Source organism: Pogona vitticeps, chromosome 2 (genome assembly GCF_051106095.1).
Source record: "Pogona vitticeps strain Pit_001003342236 chromosome 2, PviZW2.1, whole genome shotgun sequence".
Taxonomy (NCBI): Eukaryota; Metazoa; Chordata; class Lepidosauria; order Squamata; family Agamidae; genus Pogona; species Pogona vitticeps.
Genome location: NC_135784.1, coordinates 242,848,217 through 242,866,170, shown reverse-complemented (window position 1 = coordinate 242,866,170; position 17,954 = coordinate 242,848,217). Strand labels below are relative to the sequence as shown.

At 38.4% G+C, this 17,954-nt stretch overlaps 1 protein-coding gene across 7 annotated transcripts in view; it reads left to right on the top strand.

Annotated features, from left to right (window-relative positions):
• Window positions 1-15,707, top strand: part of CDC14B (cell division cycle 14B) — a 59,741-nt gene extending 44,034 nt beyond the window's left edge. For 3 of the 7 annotated variants that reach the window (XM_072992341.2, XM_072992346.2, XM_020803281.3), the window contains exons 10-15: window positions 465-603; window positions 2,988-3,141; window positions 3,711-3,808; window positions 8,395-8,511; window positions 13,591-13,647; window positions 13,915-15,707. In XM_072992341.2, the coding sequence (XP_072848442.2) occupies window positions 465-603; window positions 2,988-3,141; window positions 3,711-3,808; window positions 8,395-8,511; window positions 13,591-13,647; window positions 13,915-13,951 (602 nt within the window). In that variant the 3' untranslated portion in view covers window positions 13,952-15,707. Of the gene's footprint in view, window positions 1-464; window positions 604-2,987; window positions 3,142-3,710; window positions 3,809-4,897; window positions 5,043-8,394; window positions 8,512-13,590; window positions 13,648-13,914 lie in introns of all 7 variants that reach the window. The other 4 variants (XR_013542078.1, XM_072992344.2, XM_072992342.2 and 1 more) reach the window with 4 other exon arrangements.
• Window positions 15,708-17,954: the final 2,247 nt, after the last annotated feature.

The following is a 17,954-nucleotide window of genomic DNA, read 5'->3' as shown; positions in this document are numbered from 1 at the left end:
CAGTCCTCATCTTTAACAAATGGGACATAGATGGGACTTCATGTTGTAAAGCACTTATTTAAAGACAGGGTTATGAAAAATTCCTTCAAGAGACTAAAACTCCCAAAATCCATGTCATACTGGCTACAGGTTTTTGGGGCTTACAGTAAAAAAAATGTGATTTTTGTAAACACTGAAGGAATGTAGGACCTAAATTATTTGGGTGGATGGGCAACATACAACAATTACTGGGTTTGTCTTGCTAATGTCAGAACAGGACTGGAGATTGCAGTGAACTTTCAGATATTTCACTGCACTGCAGCTCCCATCATTTATCCATCTTGGCTGTGCTAGCTTGAGTTGATGGCTATTATACTCCTGCAACCTCTGCTGGGTTGTACATTCCTCACCCTTGGCTTAAAGCTTGAATGAGGAGCTGTGTACAAAAGCTTGAACAAGAATGAACTTTCTTTTGTTTTACACAGCTGGACTTGGCCGAACCGGCACACTTATAGCCTGTTACATTATGAAGCATTACAGAATGACTGCAGCTGAAGCTATTGCTTGGATTAGGATTTGCAGACCTGGCTCTGTGATTGGATCACAGCAGCACTTCTTGTTAGAGTAAGTAAAATTATAAGCACATGTACTAATTAGAGCATTTAAGTCAATGCTAATGCAAGTAGTGAGGAATGTTGGTGCTGGCCCTAGCCCCTGGGATCACACACACATGCGATAATCATCTTATTTTCTGGAATATATGTGTAGAATAAGGTAAATAGAATCCTAGAACACCCATTATCTTGATGAGGGATGTAAACCCTCAGATTCTTGGCCTTGCATGTGAAGATGAAGAACAACAGAAGTACTCTTCTCACTGACAAGAACTTATCACTACAAGAGAACAATTTCTTATTCAGAGTAATCAAAATAATGCAACTAATACTTAATATAAAATAATCCTTTAATACAAGTGATGCAGAATGCAGAAAATGACAAAATCAGATACTTTGCACAGACATTTTGAGGAGTAGGACCATCAAATGGAGTAATTTGCCTCTTTTTTCAACAACCATCTTGTTGAACAGTGCCTCCCTTTTTTTTAACAGTCGAGAAGTAGTCTATGTGTACTGCACATGATCCTTTGCTTGTCCAATGACAGGAGAGTGTTTTGTAGAGATAATTTGCGTAGATTACAAAAACATGGGCCAGAAACCCCCTAACAATGTTGCTCTCACCCTCCTCTGGAGGGGAGGAATCACATAGGGACTTGGTAATTCTTTGTTGAGGGGTCTTATCCAGTTGGGACCCTGTAAATCAATGAGAGTGGAGCATTTATCAAGTATTCTTGAAAAGAACCTTTCTCAACCTTTATAATGCTGCTTGGGGTTGTTTTTGTTCCTTGCTGTGGCTTACTTGCTCAACGTGACATGTGAATTGTGACAGAAATTATAATACAGTCAACCTATAATCAAATCTTTATAGTTGGTGGTGTTTATCTGTTTTGATACTTTTCACACTATTAGCAGTATTCAGTGGCTAATGTGCTTAATTGGGTTAGGCTAATGATACAAAGGGTGCACAAGGATATCTAAAGAATTCTGGCTTTTGTGAACGAGTGTATGTGATCACCACCCCTTTTGCAAGAATGAACAACTAAAGTAAACCACAGATCTTCTCCTTGTGCTTTCAAAAAAAAACATGTCATCCTAATCTTGCAAGACACAACATAATACTCATCCCTGATAAACCATTAAAATAGCCCTAGGAACAAGTTATGTATATCTCTGGCTTCTTGGGGCAGAAACAAGAGCGTTGTTCAGGTATTCAGAAAGGGGTTGACCTGATTAAAGAAACAGACATGGATCCCTAGCCTGCCTCCTGCCTGCCATTGTCACCATATGAAGGAGAGTCTGAAGAGGGCAGAGGCTGCTGTATATGTGAACTCCCCCCCCCATGTAGTCAGGAATCCTGATTTTTCGGGGTCCTCAACAGCATGGGGAGCCCACAAATGAAACAGAGACTTTCCTCTTTAGACTGATCCCTTCCTGTGAAGAATGCAGCAGATGGCAGTAGGGCTACAAGTCGTCTCCCTGCTCCCATGTTCTAAATGCCTACAGAGGCCTAAGGTTTGGCAATAGTTTGTTTCCCTTTGTAGCAGGGACTAGTTCTGCTGTTCTTATGAATGACAAGTAGAGTTCCCTCAGCAGCCTGTCTTTGTCCCACTAAGCCTGTCAGCAGACAGATAATAATCATCTTGACTTGCCATATTGAAATTTGTCTTAATTACGCAAAGACAAAAATAACTGTATCCAGAAATATTTCTCTTTCAGTAAAATTCCCAGGGTTGGTATGATATATTAGTTGGCATTACTTTTAACCATTGAGGGCTATGTCAGCTGCTGCAACCCTCTTTTTGCAGATAGGCTTTTGAACTGGCAGAATTTCTGCTGATGGAAGGGGCAGAGAAGATTTTCATCAACAAGCTCTCATGTTTATTTGTTTGTTTATTTGCTTTATTTAAAAAAAATTACTCCTCCGTTTCTCCTTTAAAAGGATCCAACACAGCTTACATCATTAAAATACGATATTTAAAAGCTAAAAAACAGTAAGTATGCAGATATTTAAAAGAATCAAACAAATACCACACTAAAAATGGTAAACAAAAAAAGTCCAAGATGTGAACATCCATACTGTTCCACAGGGTGTTACATTCCTCCAGAGCAATTTTTAGAGGAGCTGCAGAAGGAGAAGATGGGGTGGGGGAGGGAATCACCTATTTTTTCAGTAATGGAAACCTGTGGTGGACCAAAAGCATTTTGGCAAATGGAAGAGCCATGACAGTTGGGTACAATCCAGTAGACAGAATCATCACTTGAACTGTTGTTCATAATTGAGTTTGTAGCAGGAGAAGTGCTTGACCAATGCACTCTCATTAAGTTACTTGATTGGATTATAAATGTGGTCATGAACTAGTTGATTATTAACACATTTTCTCTCCTTAATAGAAAACAGTCAGAACTTTGGTTGGAGGGTGATATTTTTCGTGCAAAGCTAAGGAAGACGCAGAAAGTTGCTGTTACAAAAATCCTTTCGGGAGTAGATGACATTTCAATTAATGATTCCAAAAATCAGAATGTCAACAGAAAAGATTCAGAACCGGTAATCATCCGAATGTTGTGCTGTTGTAAATCTTAGGGTGTTGCTATAAAAAATATAGGCATAATAAAGGAAAGAGTGGTTGCATTTCGTTTGTATGTTCTTTTGTATTCCTTTTCCTGATAAGCATTTAAAGATTAAGGGGAAATATGCAACTAATGAACAAGATGAAAAGACGTTCTACAAACTGAGGTATGGGTGTAATAGTTCGGCTTAAAACTTTGGTTATAAAACAGATGTGTACACACATTTCAGCATTGATAAAGCAGGAGTTCCACTCAAAAATGTGTGTCCAAATGACTGAAATCCTTCTTTCTTTTACAGTTGCTGTGGTTGTCTTCTGTATACAAACATTTCATCCTCTTAGTTTGATACTTTCCGTAAACAACTAAATACACAAAGACATTAAAACATTGAAAAGTTTTTTTAAAAAAAATTACATAAAATAAAATCAGTTGATGTGTTGGAATCAAAGCTCAATTCACAGATTATATGTATTAAATCTGATCTTTCAGTATTATGACTCTGACATTTAATTTAGATAATTCCAGCGGTTTACCATTTGTTTACAGTACAGTGATGAAGAAGAAACACACACAGTTACGCAAGGAGATAAACTTCGTGCTCTGAAAAGTAAAAGGCAGGCAAAAGCAAACTTAGTCCCACTAACGTAAGTTAATTTTATTTTGCTTATGTCCATTAATTTTATTTTGCTTGCCTCTTTGCCGCTTTCTTGAAGACTGACATTCCTTATATTTTTGTTCATTTCAAAAAAGTGCCTGTTAATTCATTTCTTCAGTATGTAAGTGTTCTCTTTTTGTCTTTTGCCACAATATCCTAGTGTTCTCATTGTGTTTCATGTTCTCAAAACCTGTCACTTCTCTGTCATGGTGAGGGTTGCATTCTCTAATTTTTTAAGTCCATTGGCCAGACCACAATATACTTCCTTAAGTTGGCCCATTACATTAACACCTAAAAAGCTTTTCATTCGCCCACTGTCTATTTTTAAAGCAGAGTCAGCTGCCTTAAAACAATATTTTTAGATTGTTTTTCATGCGCATTATTTTTGTCAGAAGATTCTTGCTTTCAGGGGTTCTGTATTTAGGAGAATTGCTGAGAAAGGTGGTTCCCTGTGCTAGAATAGATTGTGACATGTGAAAGTGTCACTATTAAAAATTCCTTTGCCATGTCCATTTTCATTTGTGGAAAAAGATGCATCTGGCCAAACACATGCTTTTTGAAACACAATTTTAAATGTCAAAAAGCAATGCGTGTCTCTGTGCTGTTTTGTATAACGTGTATATGTGCATGCATGGGCGTCTGTTGGCATTAGATCAGATATAATATTAATATATTAGTGAAACAACTGAGCATCCTGTGGAGAGAATTTATCAAGTTTTTGTGGCCATTTTTGAAATGCCATTTTAACAACGCTAACCTTATGTTCCCATTGAGGCAGTTTTTTTTGAGGTGGAAGGTGATTTGTAGAATCATTATTAGTTTTTGGAGGTATTTACAATCTAACCATTTTAGTTACATTGAAATGAAGGGGAAAAAAGTACTCTTTAAGGGAAAAAAAACAGTATGGCCTTGGAGCACAGGGTGGAAAATACTTTCCCTAGTCACTGTTGATAGAAATTTTTCTTCTTAAATGGCAACTGGCTGAAATGTTGTACCATTCATTTCTAAAATTCTTGAATATCCCCCCCCCCTTTGATTTCATGTTCATCTTCTCCTCCCCACCCTCACCCTTTTTTAGATGTCTCCTAGCTATGCTGGTCTCTGCCCTGAGTAGCATTGTCATCTGGTGGATTGTGTGTGGCTCCCTTCTTCCCAACCTACTATACTGTCTAGATGGTTTAAGGACATAGGTTCCCCAGGACCTCCCTTGAGAGAGCCACTGTGTAAGTGTCCCTGTTACATTCTATACAGTAGCTCACCTTCTCACCTCATCCATTAATGCATGCACAAAGCTTTTCCTTGCTTCTCTTTTCTTTGCAAGAGTTCATTTAACTTTTCTAATTGCTTCCTTCTTCTTCTTCTTTTAAACCAAACAAGGTCCAGTAAATGACTTTGCATTGCCTTTGGATTCCCCTTTGAAAATTGCCAGATAATTTCAGGAGTGTTCTTGTCTGTGTGCTAGCCTGGATAGTCTGTGGTGAAAATGTTGTAGTAGCAATGTGGTGTTTTTGAATGAGTGAGTGATATGTATGAAAAGAATTTGGTTAGCATAGGTATTTTTATCAGACCAAATGTAAAAAGACAGCATGTACTGAGGCAGGTGAGGCACTTAAGGCTGCAAGCTGATGCTCATTTAACCTTAAGGCACATTGAACAGGGTGGCTCTTACTTCCAGATAGCAGGAGTAGATTTGTGCTGTAGGCAAAGTATATTCTGCACTCAGGCAGATAGAAACACATAAATTTATTTTCTAGATTGGGGCTATTGTTCTGAATATCAGTCTACAGCCCTACATTGCATGTTTCTCTCACTTAGGAGGGTAATGAAAACAGAGTTTACAGAACATGATAATACTTTGTCACTTAACTTACATCAAATTTTTAAAATGAGGTATGTCCCCTAGCCATTCTGAATACTTCATATTTTCCTGTATATCTCTTTATCAGAAAGTTATGCTGTGTTCAACAGCTTTTATTTGCTTTTAATGTTTTTCAAGCTACCTTTTATACATCCTGGTGTAATATGTCATAACAGCTAATTCAAACCTGCAAAAATAAGATAGAGTTTCTTTAAATATGCCTTCTAGATGCAACTTTTTATTTTTTGCCCTAAATGTTATTACTGAAAAGTTGCACCATCCTATATTTTAATTATAAAAATACAGTAAATGTTACGATCAACATATATACTTGAGCCTATCTGTACTTGGAACACTTGAATTTATTTGTTTATAGAGACCTTGGTGATACATTTGTTTTCTTTTAGCTTACAGCAGTGATGAACTACACTGTAACCAAACAAGATGATCTAGTCTAGTGGATAGAAGCACACATTTGCTATAGTTTCAGTTACACTGAAAGATTAAGCTTTTTCCCCCTTTACCATTGGCACTGCAGTTACAGTCTTACATCAGAACTACTCTCTAAACATGCATTTTTCAATTGTGCCTGAAGATAGAAGCTATTGCTGGAGGAAAAGTTTTATCATAAGGCACACAACTTGTGATCCCCACATAGTCTTGGGTTGCAGCCCTCCTCATCTGCACCATGGTCTTTTCTTGCCAGAGTTTATGGAAATTGCAATCCAGCAGCACCTAGAGGGCCAAAAGATGTTTCGCCTCCTATCATTTTGAAGTTTTAATTGCTCTCCTACTAACCTCTACAGAGAGAAAGAGAGAGAGTTTTTTAAAAACATCTCCTTTACAGAAAGAAAAATATTTCTGAAGTAAAGTAGACTGCACACACACACACACACACACACACACAGAGAGAGAGAGAGAGAGAGAGAGAGAGAGAGAGAGAGAGAGAGAGAGAGAAGTACCTCGGTTTACGAAATTAATGTGTTCTCCTTAACGTTACATAATGCAGACAATTTGTAAACTGAAACGCGGATTGCCATAGAAATGGGGGCGGCGCTACAAACCTCCAGGTACAATTCATCCTGCGGAAGCTTTCTTTGCAAATGGAAACAAAACCAGAAAGATAATTGAAACCATCGGTATTGAACCCCGCCAGATACGTTAGTCCTACTGTACTTCAGAAATATTTTTCTTTCTGTAAAAGAGATGTTTTAAAAAACTGAACTTTTTCTATAGTTGTGTTCTTATAATACATTTAGATTAGTTTTCCATATGCCTAAATTAGTAAACAACATTTTAAACACAGCAGTAATTTTAAAAGCATACATAATCTCCCCCATCTGAGAAAAAAGAAATAAGTAATCATCCATTGTCTTCTCTCTGAACAGAAATCTATTTCCAGTTCATTTAATAGCTCCCAGAAACAGACTGAGGCAGCCCTTCATAGGGAGAGTATTCCAGTTTGCCATTGTCAGAGCCATGCTAGACTAACATCTTCATTTCAAGAAGGAATGGAAATCCAAATGAGCATGCATAGCAGGGTGAATAAAAATTAATGATTTTTTAAAAATAAATCAAATTGATTTAAATCATAATTTTTTTAAAAAAATCAATTTTTAAATTTAAATTGTCAAAAAAATCCAATTTTAAAAAATTTGAACCATGATTTAAATCAGTTAGATTTAAATGAAATCCATCTTGATTCATAGCTTGAAATGTTAACAGTCCAGTGGGGGTACCACATTCATATGCTTAGATGTGTGGCTTTAGATAGTTCTGTTTTGCACGATGAATGAGAGATGAATGAAGAAAATTCCAGAGAAAATAGTCCACGTTCAGAATAGGCAAGCATAATTGAGAGTACAGTATTTGCTTTTCAATAATGTTGCTTCATTAAACACATTTGGACAGATTCAGAGCTGGCACTGCTTCCATTTGGCAGAAGGAAACCAAGATCATAGTAGAACCTTATCATCATCAGAAGGGAGAGGGGCTGTCATTTTTCTGATTCTTCCTCTCCACTGCATCCTCTAGCCCCAATCCACACACTGTTCTGGGCAGTCTTCCAGTTGTTCAAAACCATGTTTGGTGAGGATCAGGAAGACTACAGTGAAAATTGCCTCCAATGATTTTGACCCATGTACCTCAGATTTCTGCTCTGTGCAGTAGTTGATCAAGTCCACTGAAAACTAAAGAACTTTTTTCCTCTTCATTCTTTGGACATACAACACATGGCAATTCAGAATTAGTATATAGAAGTACTAGCTTCCCTGAACAGGAATTCTAGTGGTACAACATAAGAAGGTTTTATTGTTGTGCTCTGTATATTTCATAGAACCAGTGACTATATTGAGTAGATTTATCTTAGGGTGTCACATCTAAGACCAGCCCAATCCAATTAATGTGGAATGTAGGAGTGTGCATTAGTTTTCATAAAGTTGCTGCTGGTATTCCTGGGAAAGATAAAAGCAATGCTTTTCCCTGTAAGAAGTTACCCCCCCCCCAAAAAAAAAACAACTACTACTACATAAATCATTTTAAAGCAAGGAAGAATTGAACTAAGACCACATAGTCACTAAGGGGAGACCGTGACATTCTTGTTCCCAAATACTCTTTTTAAAGGCATCCTTGTGTGAAACCATATACCATATCATTTTTCTCCCCACTGTATATTCTGCAGCTTGGTTTATATAACTTCTCTCTCCTACTCTTTTCAGAGTAATTCTGCAGTCCAGTGTTCAGAAAAGTAAACAGTCTGGACCTAGCATTTCTGACAATGCAGGCCTTAATAAACGAACTACCAGGTCTACTGCAAGAAAAAGCACTTTCAAAAGGTGAGAATTACTGTCATGAACTTTAAATATGGTTAGTTAATAGGAATTGAACTTCAAATAAAATTAGCACTTCCACTGCCTAAATCGGTGGCCTTTTGCAACAGCATGCCTCTAAAACATAGTTTAGGATGGCAATAGTGAGCTTTAGACTTCATCTCCTCCACCTGTAAGGAGCTGTAAGGAGGCCAAAAACATCTGCTACAAAAATTAAGCTAATCATAGCTTCATGTTACTCCTGAAGTAATACCACACAGCTTTGCTTGGTTTTTGTGAAAGAAACTCTGGTCAGTTTAAATCAGATGTGGGGAACCCCATTGGAAGCAAAGGCCTGCATTCAAGGACCATCTAGGGGCTGAATATCAGAGATGAGAGGGTCTTATGTAAAGTGGACAGGAGCAAGACTGAACTGTGCACACTCTCCTGTGCATAAAATTCTTGTCTCATATGATGTAAGGATGTATATAAATCTCATAATTTAGCTCACTGGTTCTTAACCTTGGGTTACTCAGGAGTTTTGGACTGTAACTCCCAGAAGCCTTCACCACCAGCTTTCCTGACTGGGGTTTCTGGGAGTTGCAGTTCGAAAGCATCCGAGTAACAAAGGTTAAGAACCACTGATTTAGCTGAGCTAACTCTAGAAACTTTCATAAATGTATTTCAGGAAGGAAATGGTAAACGTAAATGGAACAAGGAAAGGCAACACTGGCAGGTTTGAGGGCCAGTTTTCTGCTCTCAGGGCCCTGCAAGAGCCACTCAGACCACCAAAAAGGCCAAAATATGAAACCAGAAGTCTCTAGAAGTCCACTTTTATTTTGAAAACATTCGTGTTTGAGTTATTGGTGTGTGAGAGTAATCTATTGAAAGGACATACTGCCATTCCTGGAATCTTCCAATGGGTGTGTGTGTGTTTGTGTGTATGCATGATCAAGTCATTTCTGACTTATGGGGATCTTTTTCAAGTACTCAGTGGTTTACTGTGGAGGCATCCTGGGACTTGGCAGCTTGCCCAAGGCTGCACAGGCTAGCTCTCCTCCTGTGTGTGAGAGATTGCATCAGGATTCATAATAATTACTTTCACAACCCACTAATTTTCACCTCAGGTTCGTGAAAGAAAAGGTTCCTATGGATTCATTGTTCGCTCCAGATTTGCTGGCCAATTGCCATCTCTTTTCTGGATTATTTTAAGATTATCACCAATATGGCTTTATTTCAAAGTACACCCTCTTCAAATACTTCTAATTAGGTCCATTTCTGTTCTGATCCAATAGCTGTGCTGGGGCAAAAAACCTGAAGTAGTTTGGCTGTAACAGAACTTGGCTTATCATGCCAAGACATATTCAGGTCTTGTGCCTGCACAGATCCTCTCTTTTTTGTGCCCCACAGTGCTGCTGGTGGTGGTGGTGCTTTTTTCAATTCTAGTTTGCACGAAGTGGGAAAATAGTATGGCTAGCTGTACCAAGAGCTGATTGATAATTCTGCACCGGGGGGGGGGGGCAGCATGGAAACAGTGCATGTAGACACAGAGTTCAAGCCTATCTCATATACAGTGGTGCCTTGCTTAATGATTTTAATTGGTTCCAAAAAATTCGTCGCTAAGTGAAAACATCGCTAAGTGAAACGCGGTTTCCCATTGAAATGCATTGAAAACCAGATAATCCCAATAGGAACGAATTGCCATCCTTAAGCGAAAATCGCCATAGGAAACATTGCTAAGCGAAACGCACTTCCCCAATTGAAATGCATTGAAACCTATTCAGTGCATCTCAGTGGGGGGAAAATTCAACAACAAATTAAAAAAGAGTCAGAACAAAGTCAAATTTGGTTAACAAAGGGTTTATTAAGTGCACTTTATGATTTTAAACATTTTAAACAGTAAACCTTAACTTTATAACATTTAAAAAACAGCAAACATGAGGCTGTTTAAACCATCATTAAGTGAAACAGGGAACCCAAAAAATTAATAGTTATGCAAAGCATGGTCCCAGCATCACTAAGCGAAAATCGCCCATAGGGACCATCGTTAAACAGAGCGCAAAAATGCTCCGAAAAAGACATCACTAAGCGAATTCATTGTTAAACAAAGTGCTCGTTAAGCAAGTCACCACTGTATTATATCATATAATTGTAATCATATTATTGTACACATTTGGTTGTAAATTATAACCAAATATATTTACAACCAAATATAAATTATAACCAAAATATAAATTATAACCAAAATATAAATTATAACCAAATATATTTAAATTTTTTTTACTTACATGCCACCTTTCTCCCAAAATTGGGACTCAAGGCAACTTACAATACAGTTTAAAAACAAAATAAATAAAAATGCACTAAAATGATAAACTATTGTTTTTAAAATGAGAGAAGGACCTAATCTTCACTGGTTTGAGGCTACTGTTTGCCAAAGATGTGCCTAAATTAAAAGGTCTTTGCCTGCTGGCAGGAAGGACAGCAAGGGAGGGGATAGAGGTAGCCTCTTTGGACAAAGTGTTCCTGCGCCTGAGAGCACTCACTCAGGAGACTTTTTCTTGCTCCAAGAAATGGTCTTCTGAAGGTGTTGGAAGCGTGAAAAAGGGCCCCTTCAGTAGATCTCAAAGCTTAGGCAGGCTTGTATTGAAGAATAGCCTGGACCCTAGATGTATAGGGCTGTATAGACAGGTCATCACCAGCTCTTTGAATTGTGAAAAACGAATGAAGTTGTTGTACTGAAGTTGTTGTACTGAAGGAGCTATATGGGTGCCTTTTTTGGAAAGATGTAGGCCTAATGAATCTGTCTTATTGTTTAAATATACCGGAGCATCTTGATTTGAGCTAAAGACTTAAGTGGAACAGATTTGAAATGTTATTCTGAAGTTTCGACATCAGAAACAGATATTTTGCATGGAATTAAACCCAACATTAATCTTACCCAGAGTAGATGCCTAGAAAAGAGTAAGACATGTTAGTTATAGCGGACTTTTGCTGCATTGATTTCAGTGAGTCTTCTCCAGCTGGAGTAGTATTGGATTTCACCTGTAGCCCATAATAGATTTTTAAAAATCCACTTTTCTTCAGGGAATGACATCTGTGTTGGCTGTCAAATCTTATTAATACTTTAACTCTAAACTGTAAATAATCTTTGGTTACTCAAAACAATGTGGGATTTCTCCTTTTCATCCAACTTCTGCTTATATTTCCCTCTTTTTCGTCCTTTGTTCTGAAACATTAAACAACAGGACGCTGATTTTAGTTGTAGTCTCACTATCCCTCTAGGAAAGGCAGTGTTGTGGCACACAACCAGGAAGAGAAATAGGGGACTGTTCTCCTTCCTACCCCAGTCTCTCAAATAGCAAATTTATCCATATAAAATATGCCACAGTGCACCAACACCTGATCAGTATAGCTTGAATTAATGTGTAATAGAGGAAGAGTGTGGAAATCTAACACAGTCAAAGGAACATTCCCAAGGGAGTGGAATGAATTTTTGTTCGCAGGGTCTTTCTCCCCCCCCCCCCGGTAAAGGTCACATAACAGTACATAACAGTAAGTTTTTTTCACTGAAGAAATGGTTTAACTTTTAAAAGTCGGTTGTTTAACTGGAAAGGCCTCTTTGCGCCCCCTAGTGAACACAAAGCAAAAAAAGAGCAAAGCATGCTGCTTATATACTGCCCCATAGCACTTCAAGCAGTCCCTGGGCAGTTTACAAGTTAATTACGCAGGCTACACATTGCCCACACCCCCAGCAAGCTGGGTACTCATTTTACCGACCTCGGAAGGATAGAAGGCTGAGTCAACCTTGAGCCAGCTCCCTGGGATTGAACCCTAGGTCGTGAGCATAGTTTTAGCTGCAGTACAGCAGTTTAACCATTGCGCCACGAGGTTCTTCTAAAATACTTCTAATTTTAAAAACAGTTTTCAGGAGCTATTAGAATAGGGGTCCCCAGTGCCAGTCCATGGCAGGACTGGGCTGCGGAGACAGATCTCCCCCCCCCCGCATGCACTCCACCTACACACCCCACATGCAAAGCCCACACACATGTGCACACAGGTGCCCCTTCCACCCGCAGGCACACCCTGCCCATCCACACATGCACACAAGCGTGCCCCGCCCATCCACAAGCATGCTCTGCCCCCCCAATTGGTCCATGGTTCAGAAAAGGTTGGGGACCACTGTATTAGAGCAGTGGTTCTTAACCTTTGTTACTCAGATATTTTTGAACTGCAACTCCCAGAAACCCCAGCCAGCACAGCTGGTGGTGAAGGCTTCTGGGAGTTGCAGTCCAAAAACACCTGAGTAACCCAAGGTTAAGAACCAGTGTATTAGAGGACCCAGGGGTCCTGAGAGCCTTTGAGGCATGACAATCCCCCCTCCCCAATTTAAATTAAGACTAGCCTAGGAGAGTCCAAAGATGTGTGGGCAATTTGCAAAAGTATTGGATTAGGCTTTCAGTCATTAAATGCTCTGCCTGGCAGATCCTTTATGTAGCGGTTGTAATGCGTTGAGAAGCTCCCTCCAGCTGTTGTAAGTTCTTTGCTTCCAACAGACATTCAGTGCTTGGTGGCCGGAGTGGATATTCTCCCTAGAGAGAAGCTGCTTTACAGATACAGTACTGTATGTCTACCATTTAGAAGTGTGAAAGTGTACAGTAACCTTCTATGATTTATGGTTACATATGTCTCAACCTCTTCTAAAAATGGGATTGGAAGATTATGGAACTCAAGTTTCAAGAATACTTAAGTAACTCCAACCCAACTGTTGTTAGCAGCTTAAGAAATGATATTTTACATTGATGCAATAGAGTTGAGGGTGGATTTATAAACAGATCTAATGCATGGGAACAAATACACCAAGTGCATGCTTCTAAGAGTGAGAGAACATTATTTACTTATTTAGAGATGTGTGTTCTTAACTATGAGAAACTAAAAGGTAGGACCTTTCCTCCCCTAGAAGTCTCTGTTTCCAACATTCATTTGTACTTACTTGATTCTCTAATTAATTTGGAAACTCAATAAAGTGACAGAAAATAGCCTCTGAAATCTTGATTAGTCTTAAAACAATCTTTTCTTTACCTTTTCTCCTCACTTTTCCCACAGTCTGATGCCTCAGAGAGAAAGAAGGAAAAGGGATGCTTTACAACAGATACGCTTATGGTACTTTGATCCCACTGCTTTCTCTTTAAGAACCTGAGCTTCCTTGGCTTCTAATATTCATAATCTGCATTGCAGGCCTGTGCCTTCCTTGCTGTTTAAGTTGTATTTTTTATTTTTTTGTAATGTAGTTCATGGTTTCCCCCTCCCCATGTCCTTTAATCTCCTCTTTGTTTGCTTGCTTATTTTTAACTGATAGCAATGTCTGAATTATTGAGATATGCTTTGGTATTTGACATCCCATAAACTTCATTTTTATCATTTCCACAGTGCTCCTATACCAAGAACCAGAACTGTGTTGCGTTAAACTATCAGAATTGAAGAAGATGGATGATAAGAAGACATATCTGTCAATTAAACAGACATTCCTGGCAATTTAAAAAAAAAAACAGAAATGTCAAGGGGTGAGGAAGCATTAGTCTATTTTAATATTCAGCTGGAAAACTTTTTTAACTTTGGTGAAGGTTGTGTAATGCCCCAAAGTTATTGTAACTGTAAGATTGATTTGCTTTTTTAAATATTAGAAGAGTTCCAAGATGTAAAGATAATGGCCTGTAAATTTTAGCCTTCAGTTTAACTAAGTCTCTTATTACTAAGATAGTTTCTTCTCTGTTTGATGATAGTGTACAAAATGTGATGGCAATCACTTATCTTCTGTCACCACAAAGAATTGTGTCTGTGTGTGTGTGAGAGAGAGAGAGAGAGAGAGACAGACAGACAGACACAGAGAGGAGGCTGTTGTAGCTCTTCCATAATTTACACATTTACACAATGTGACTGCTTTCCATGGAGAGGGAGGCATTGAGAAGATGCACCTTTTCATATTACTTTTTGCTTATAACATGACCAGTGCTTGGAGAAGTTACTTTTTTCGCTCACAGTCCACAGTCAGCATGGTACTGAGAATTCTAGGAGTTGTAGTCTAAAACTGTACCTGCTCCAAGCTATGAAACTACTTTTGATTATCCTAATTTTCTTAGGATTTTTAAATCATCACCAACTGATTTTTCTAAAACCACCAAAGAGTGCTTTATTTTCATTGTTTCATGTTGTTGATTTTTTTCAAATTGCACCACTGCCTAAAGTGTTTATTTATTTAACATGAACATCTGTAAAGATCAATAAGCATTGTGTCCTATATTTTAAAGCCACCTTGAAATAGTCTGTCCTATACTGATAGTGATATGAGGGTAGATAAATGATTTTAAGCCTGCTACAAACAATAGATAAATCAAGCCTGTACTGTGTTAATTAATATGTTTATAATAATACTTTGTGAGTGAGTTGGTGCATCTGGACATGCACAGAGACACCCATGTTTTGCTGAAGGAAAGAAAGGGCAGTCTTGCAACTCTGCCCCTCCCCACAAAGCCTTTTAAAACCAGGGTGTGGGGAAACAATCCCCATTTTCAAGCAGTAGCTCTCCTAGGATTCAAGCAGAAGTCTTTGTCCTATCTGGAAAGGTAAGGGTTCACGCTGTGTTCTCCTGCATTCAAGTGTATGCACCACTACTAGAATTCAGTGCCCAATGAACTCTAGAGTGTGGGGAGGTGAGCTGCACTAGACATCCATCTTCCTAATGACTGACGCATTCAACCTTTTTCTTTATTATTCATTATATTTTAGATCAAGAAGAGACAACAGAATTAGCTGTGTAGTAAAATATAGAAAGAGCACTATGAGTTGGTACAATGATGATTCCTAACCATAAATACCCAGCGGTACTGCGTTCTCTTCTTTTGTCATTACTAATTAGCACAACAGCGCTGTGCCAAAACTTTCATGCAGCAAATCCTTCCATGTTGCTACATAAAATCTGGCCCGCTAGAAAAAATAAGGAAACCCATAGTACTCTCAGCCGGTAAGAAGCTAAATCTTCAGTCTGTTAGAGTGGAAATATGTGAGTGTTGGTTTTAAAATTCATTTTGGGCATCTGCTTTATTTTTTTAAAAAAAATACAGAGTTCTGTTTCAAAACATTTCCTGAATATTCCTTGTCATACTTGGAGCAGTTTCATGTTTATGTTACGGAATTATTGGTACTAATGTAATACTGCCAGCTTTTTTTTTAAAAAAAAAAAAACCTCATTTCTGCTGCTATATCATTGCACACATTCACTTTGTTCAAATGTTTCATTGAATTTTCAGGTGACTTTTAAAGACTTATTTAAAATGAATTATGTACATTGTGGATATTTGCACAAGAACCCAAAACACATCAATTAGAATTATCATAGAATTTCAGGCTACCTGTTTTTAAAAACATCAGATGTTGTGTATTAGCAAAATAATCTGACCACAGTTAGGATACAAAACTTGCAGTCTCCCTTGTAATTCTAGTTTGTGTCCCAGAAGCCAACTTAAAAGAACCCAACTATCTATTAACTTCTACCCAGCCATATTCTGTTGGTGTGCAAAATGGAATGAAGCATTTTGGAATTGGCACAGATGGAATGAAGCAAAATGGAATTGGCACAGATGGCCATACGTTTTGTCAGAGATTCAAGTGTACTTACCTGTATCTAAAGCATGAAAAGCAAAGGGAAAATCTACATAATTCTACTTCATTTGACAAGTAGGTAACATTCCATTTTCAGATATACTTAGGGTCTCCATCTTAATTACTCATTGGCTGAAACCAAGGAGTAATCGTTGACTAGAGTAGGCCCATTTGATACAGTGGAGATTTGGTGAGTTAGGGATTACAATCCAAAAACCCAAATCAACTCATCTTGTAGCTACCTTTCCCAACCTCCAGAAGGGGTTGCATGTTATTTTACTGGCATCATCTTTCCTGATGTTGAAAAAGGAGGCTGCCAGACTGCTTCCTGGGAGTCACAGTACTTACCTAATGAGGCTCTATAGAGGGTGCATCCCAGGAAGCACTGCAGTAATGTCATATTTCTCACAAGTCACCAACAGGAAAGCCAGAGGAGCCGATGGTGCTGGTAAAATCACTCAGAAACCCAGAGTGGGAGTGCTCATTTAGGTTTCTTGGCTGGAATTCCCATAAAACTCAAGTCCAAAAACAGAACACACCTCTACTAATTATCTGGTTAGCCAGTGATTCAGTGATAAGTGTAAAAAATATAAGCAGAAATGCTTCACTTCTATATAGCTACACATCATCTGGTACCCTCTTTGTGTGCAGGCAGGTATCATGGAACATAAGTCCATGCTGACAACATCTGTGATTTGATCCTTTGTGAAAAGGAGCAGCCCAGTGGTAGGAAATGTGTAGATTATAATGTATGCTTGATCACAGCAGCATAACCCTGAAAAATACATAAATTCCTTTACAGCTCAGTGCTTCTTTTAAATGGAACTCATTGGCCATGCTTTTTTACTAGGCACTTTTTCAAATTGTTTTGTCCCCTAGAGAGGAAATGTTTTGCTATATAGCTAGCAAATGCTAAGCGCTGCTCCAGAAAGCTCAAAATGTCCCTACATTGCATGGAAGAGACCTGCTACTGGCTTTCATACAATCCTAGGCATAATTGCTGAGAAGTCCCATTGAGTTTAGTAGTACTGCCAGGAGTTTAATGCTTGCCACTTACATTACAGATTTGACTCAGCACTCTTTTTAGGCACAGGCCAAAAGACTACTGCTGGCCCAACTCAAATGGCATAACTACTTGCAGCAAACTGCTGCAAGCTATGAAGTTAATGTACACATTATTTGTTGCATGACTCAGTATGCAACAGACGTCCTACAGTAATTTCATACGTTGCAGCAATCTGCTGTCTAAAGTTACACCTGCAAAAGTTTAACTGAATTATGTAACACCCACCCAGCCCCATTAAAGCCTGATCTTATCCTTGGAAAAAGCTTTCAAGGTTTCTGGGTGATCTAGTACCCGAAGTTCGTAAACCAGAGAATTCTCCATTTTTTTCAGTTGATGCATGTGCTTCAGTTTATAACCAATTAGCATAGGTGTCTTACCAGACATTCTGCCTCCTTACCCACAGTACTTACCACATGAAGTGACTTAAGCTCTGTAATAGTTGGTTAACATAACTGCAATCACCTTAAAACAAGCACTGAGCTGTAAAGGAATTTATCCATTCTTTTTCAGGGTTATGCTGCTTATCTGTGCTCAAGCATATATTATAATCTTCTACACATTTCCTATCAGTTAACAGTGAAGATATTTCACAACTTTGACCTGCTACAGTATTGACAGCTGTGCTGTTGAAAGACTGGACAGAAGCATGTAGTTTTGTATCAACTTCTTTGTAAACTCTTGTACAGACCTTTTTGTGCGAAGCATATGGCATAATCGATACTGCTCATTTTTTTAAAAGAATCTA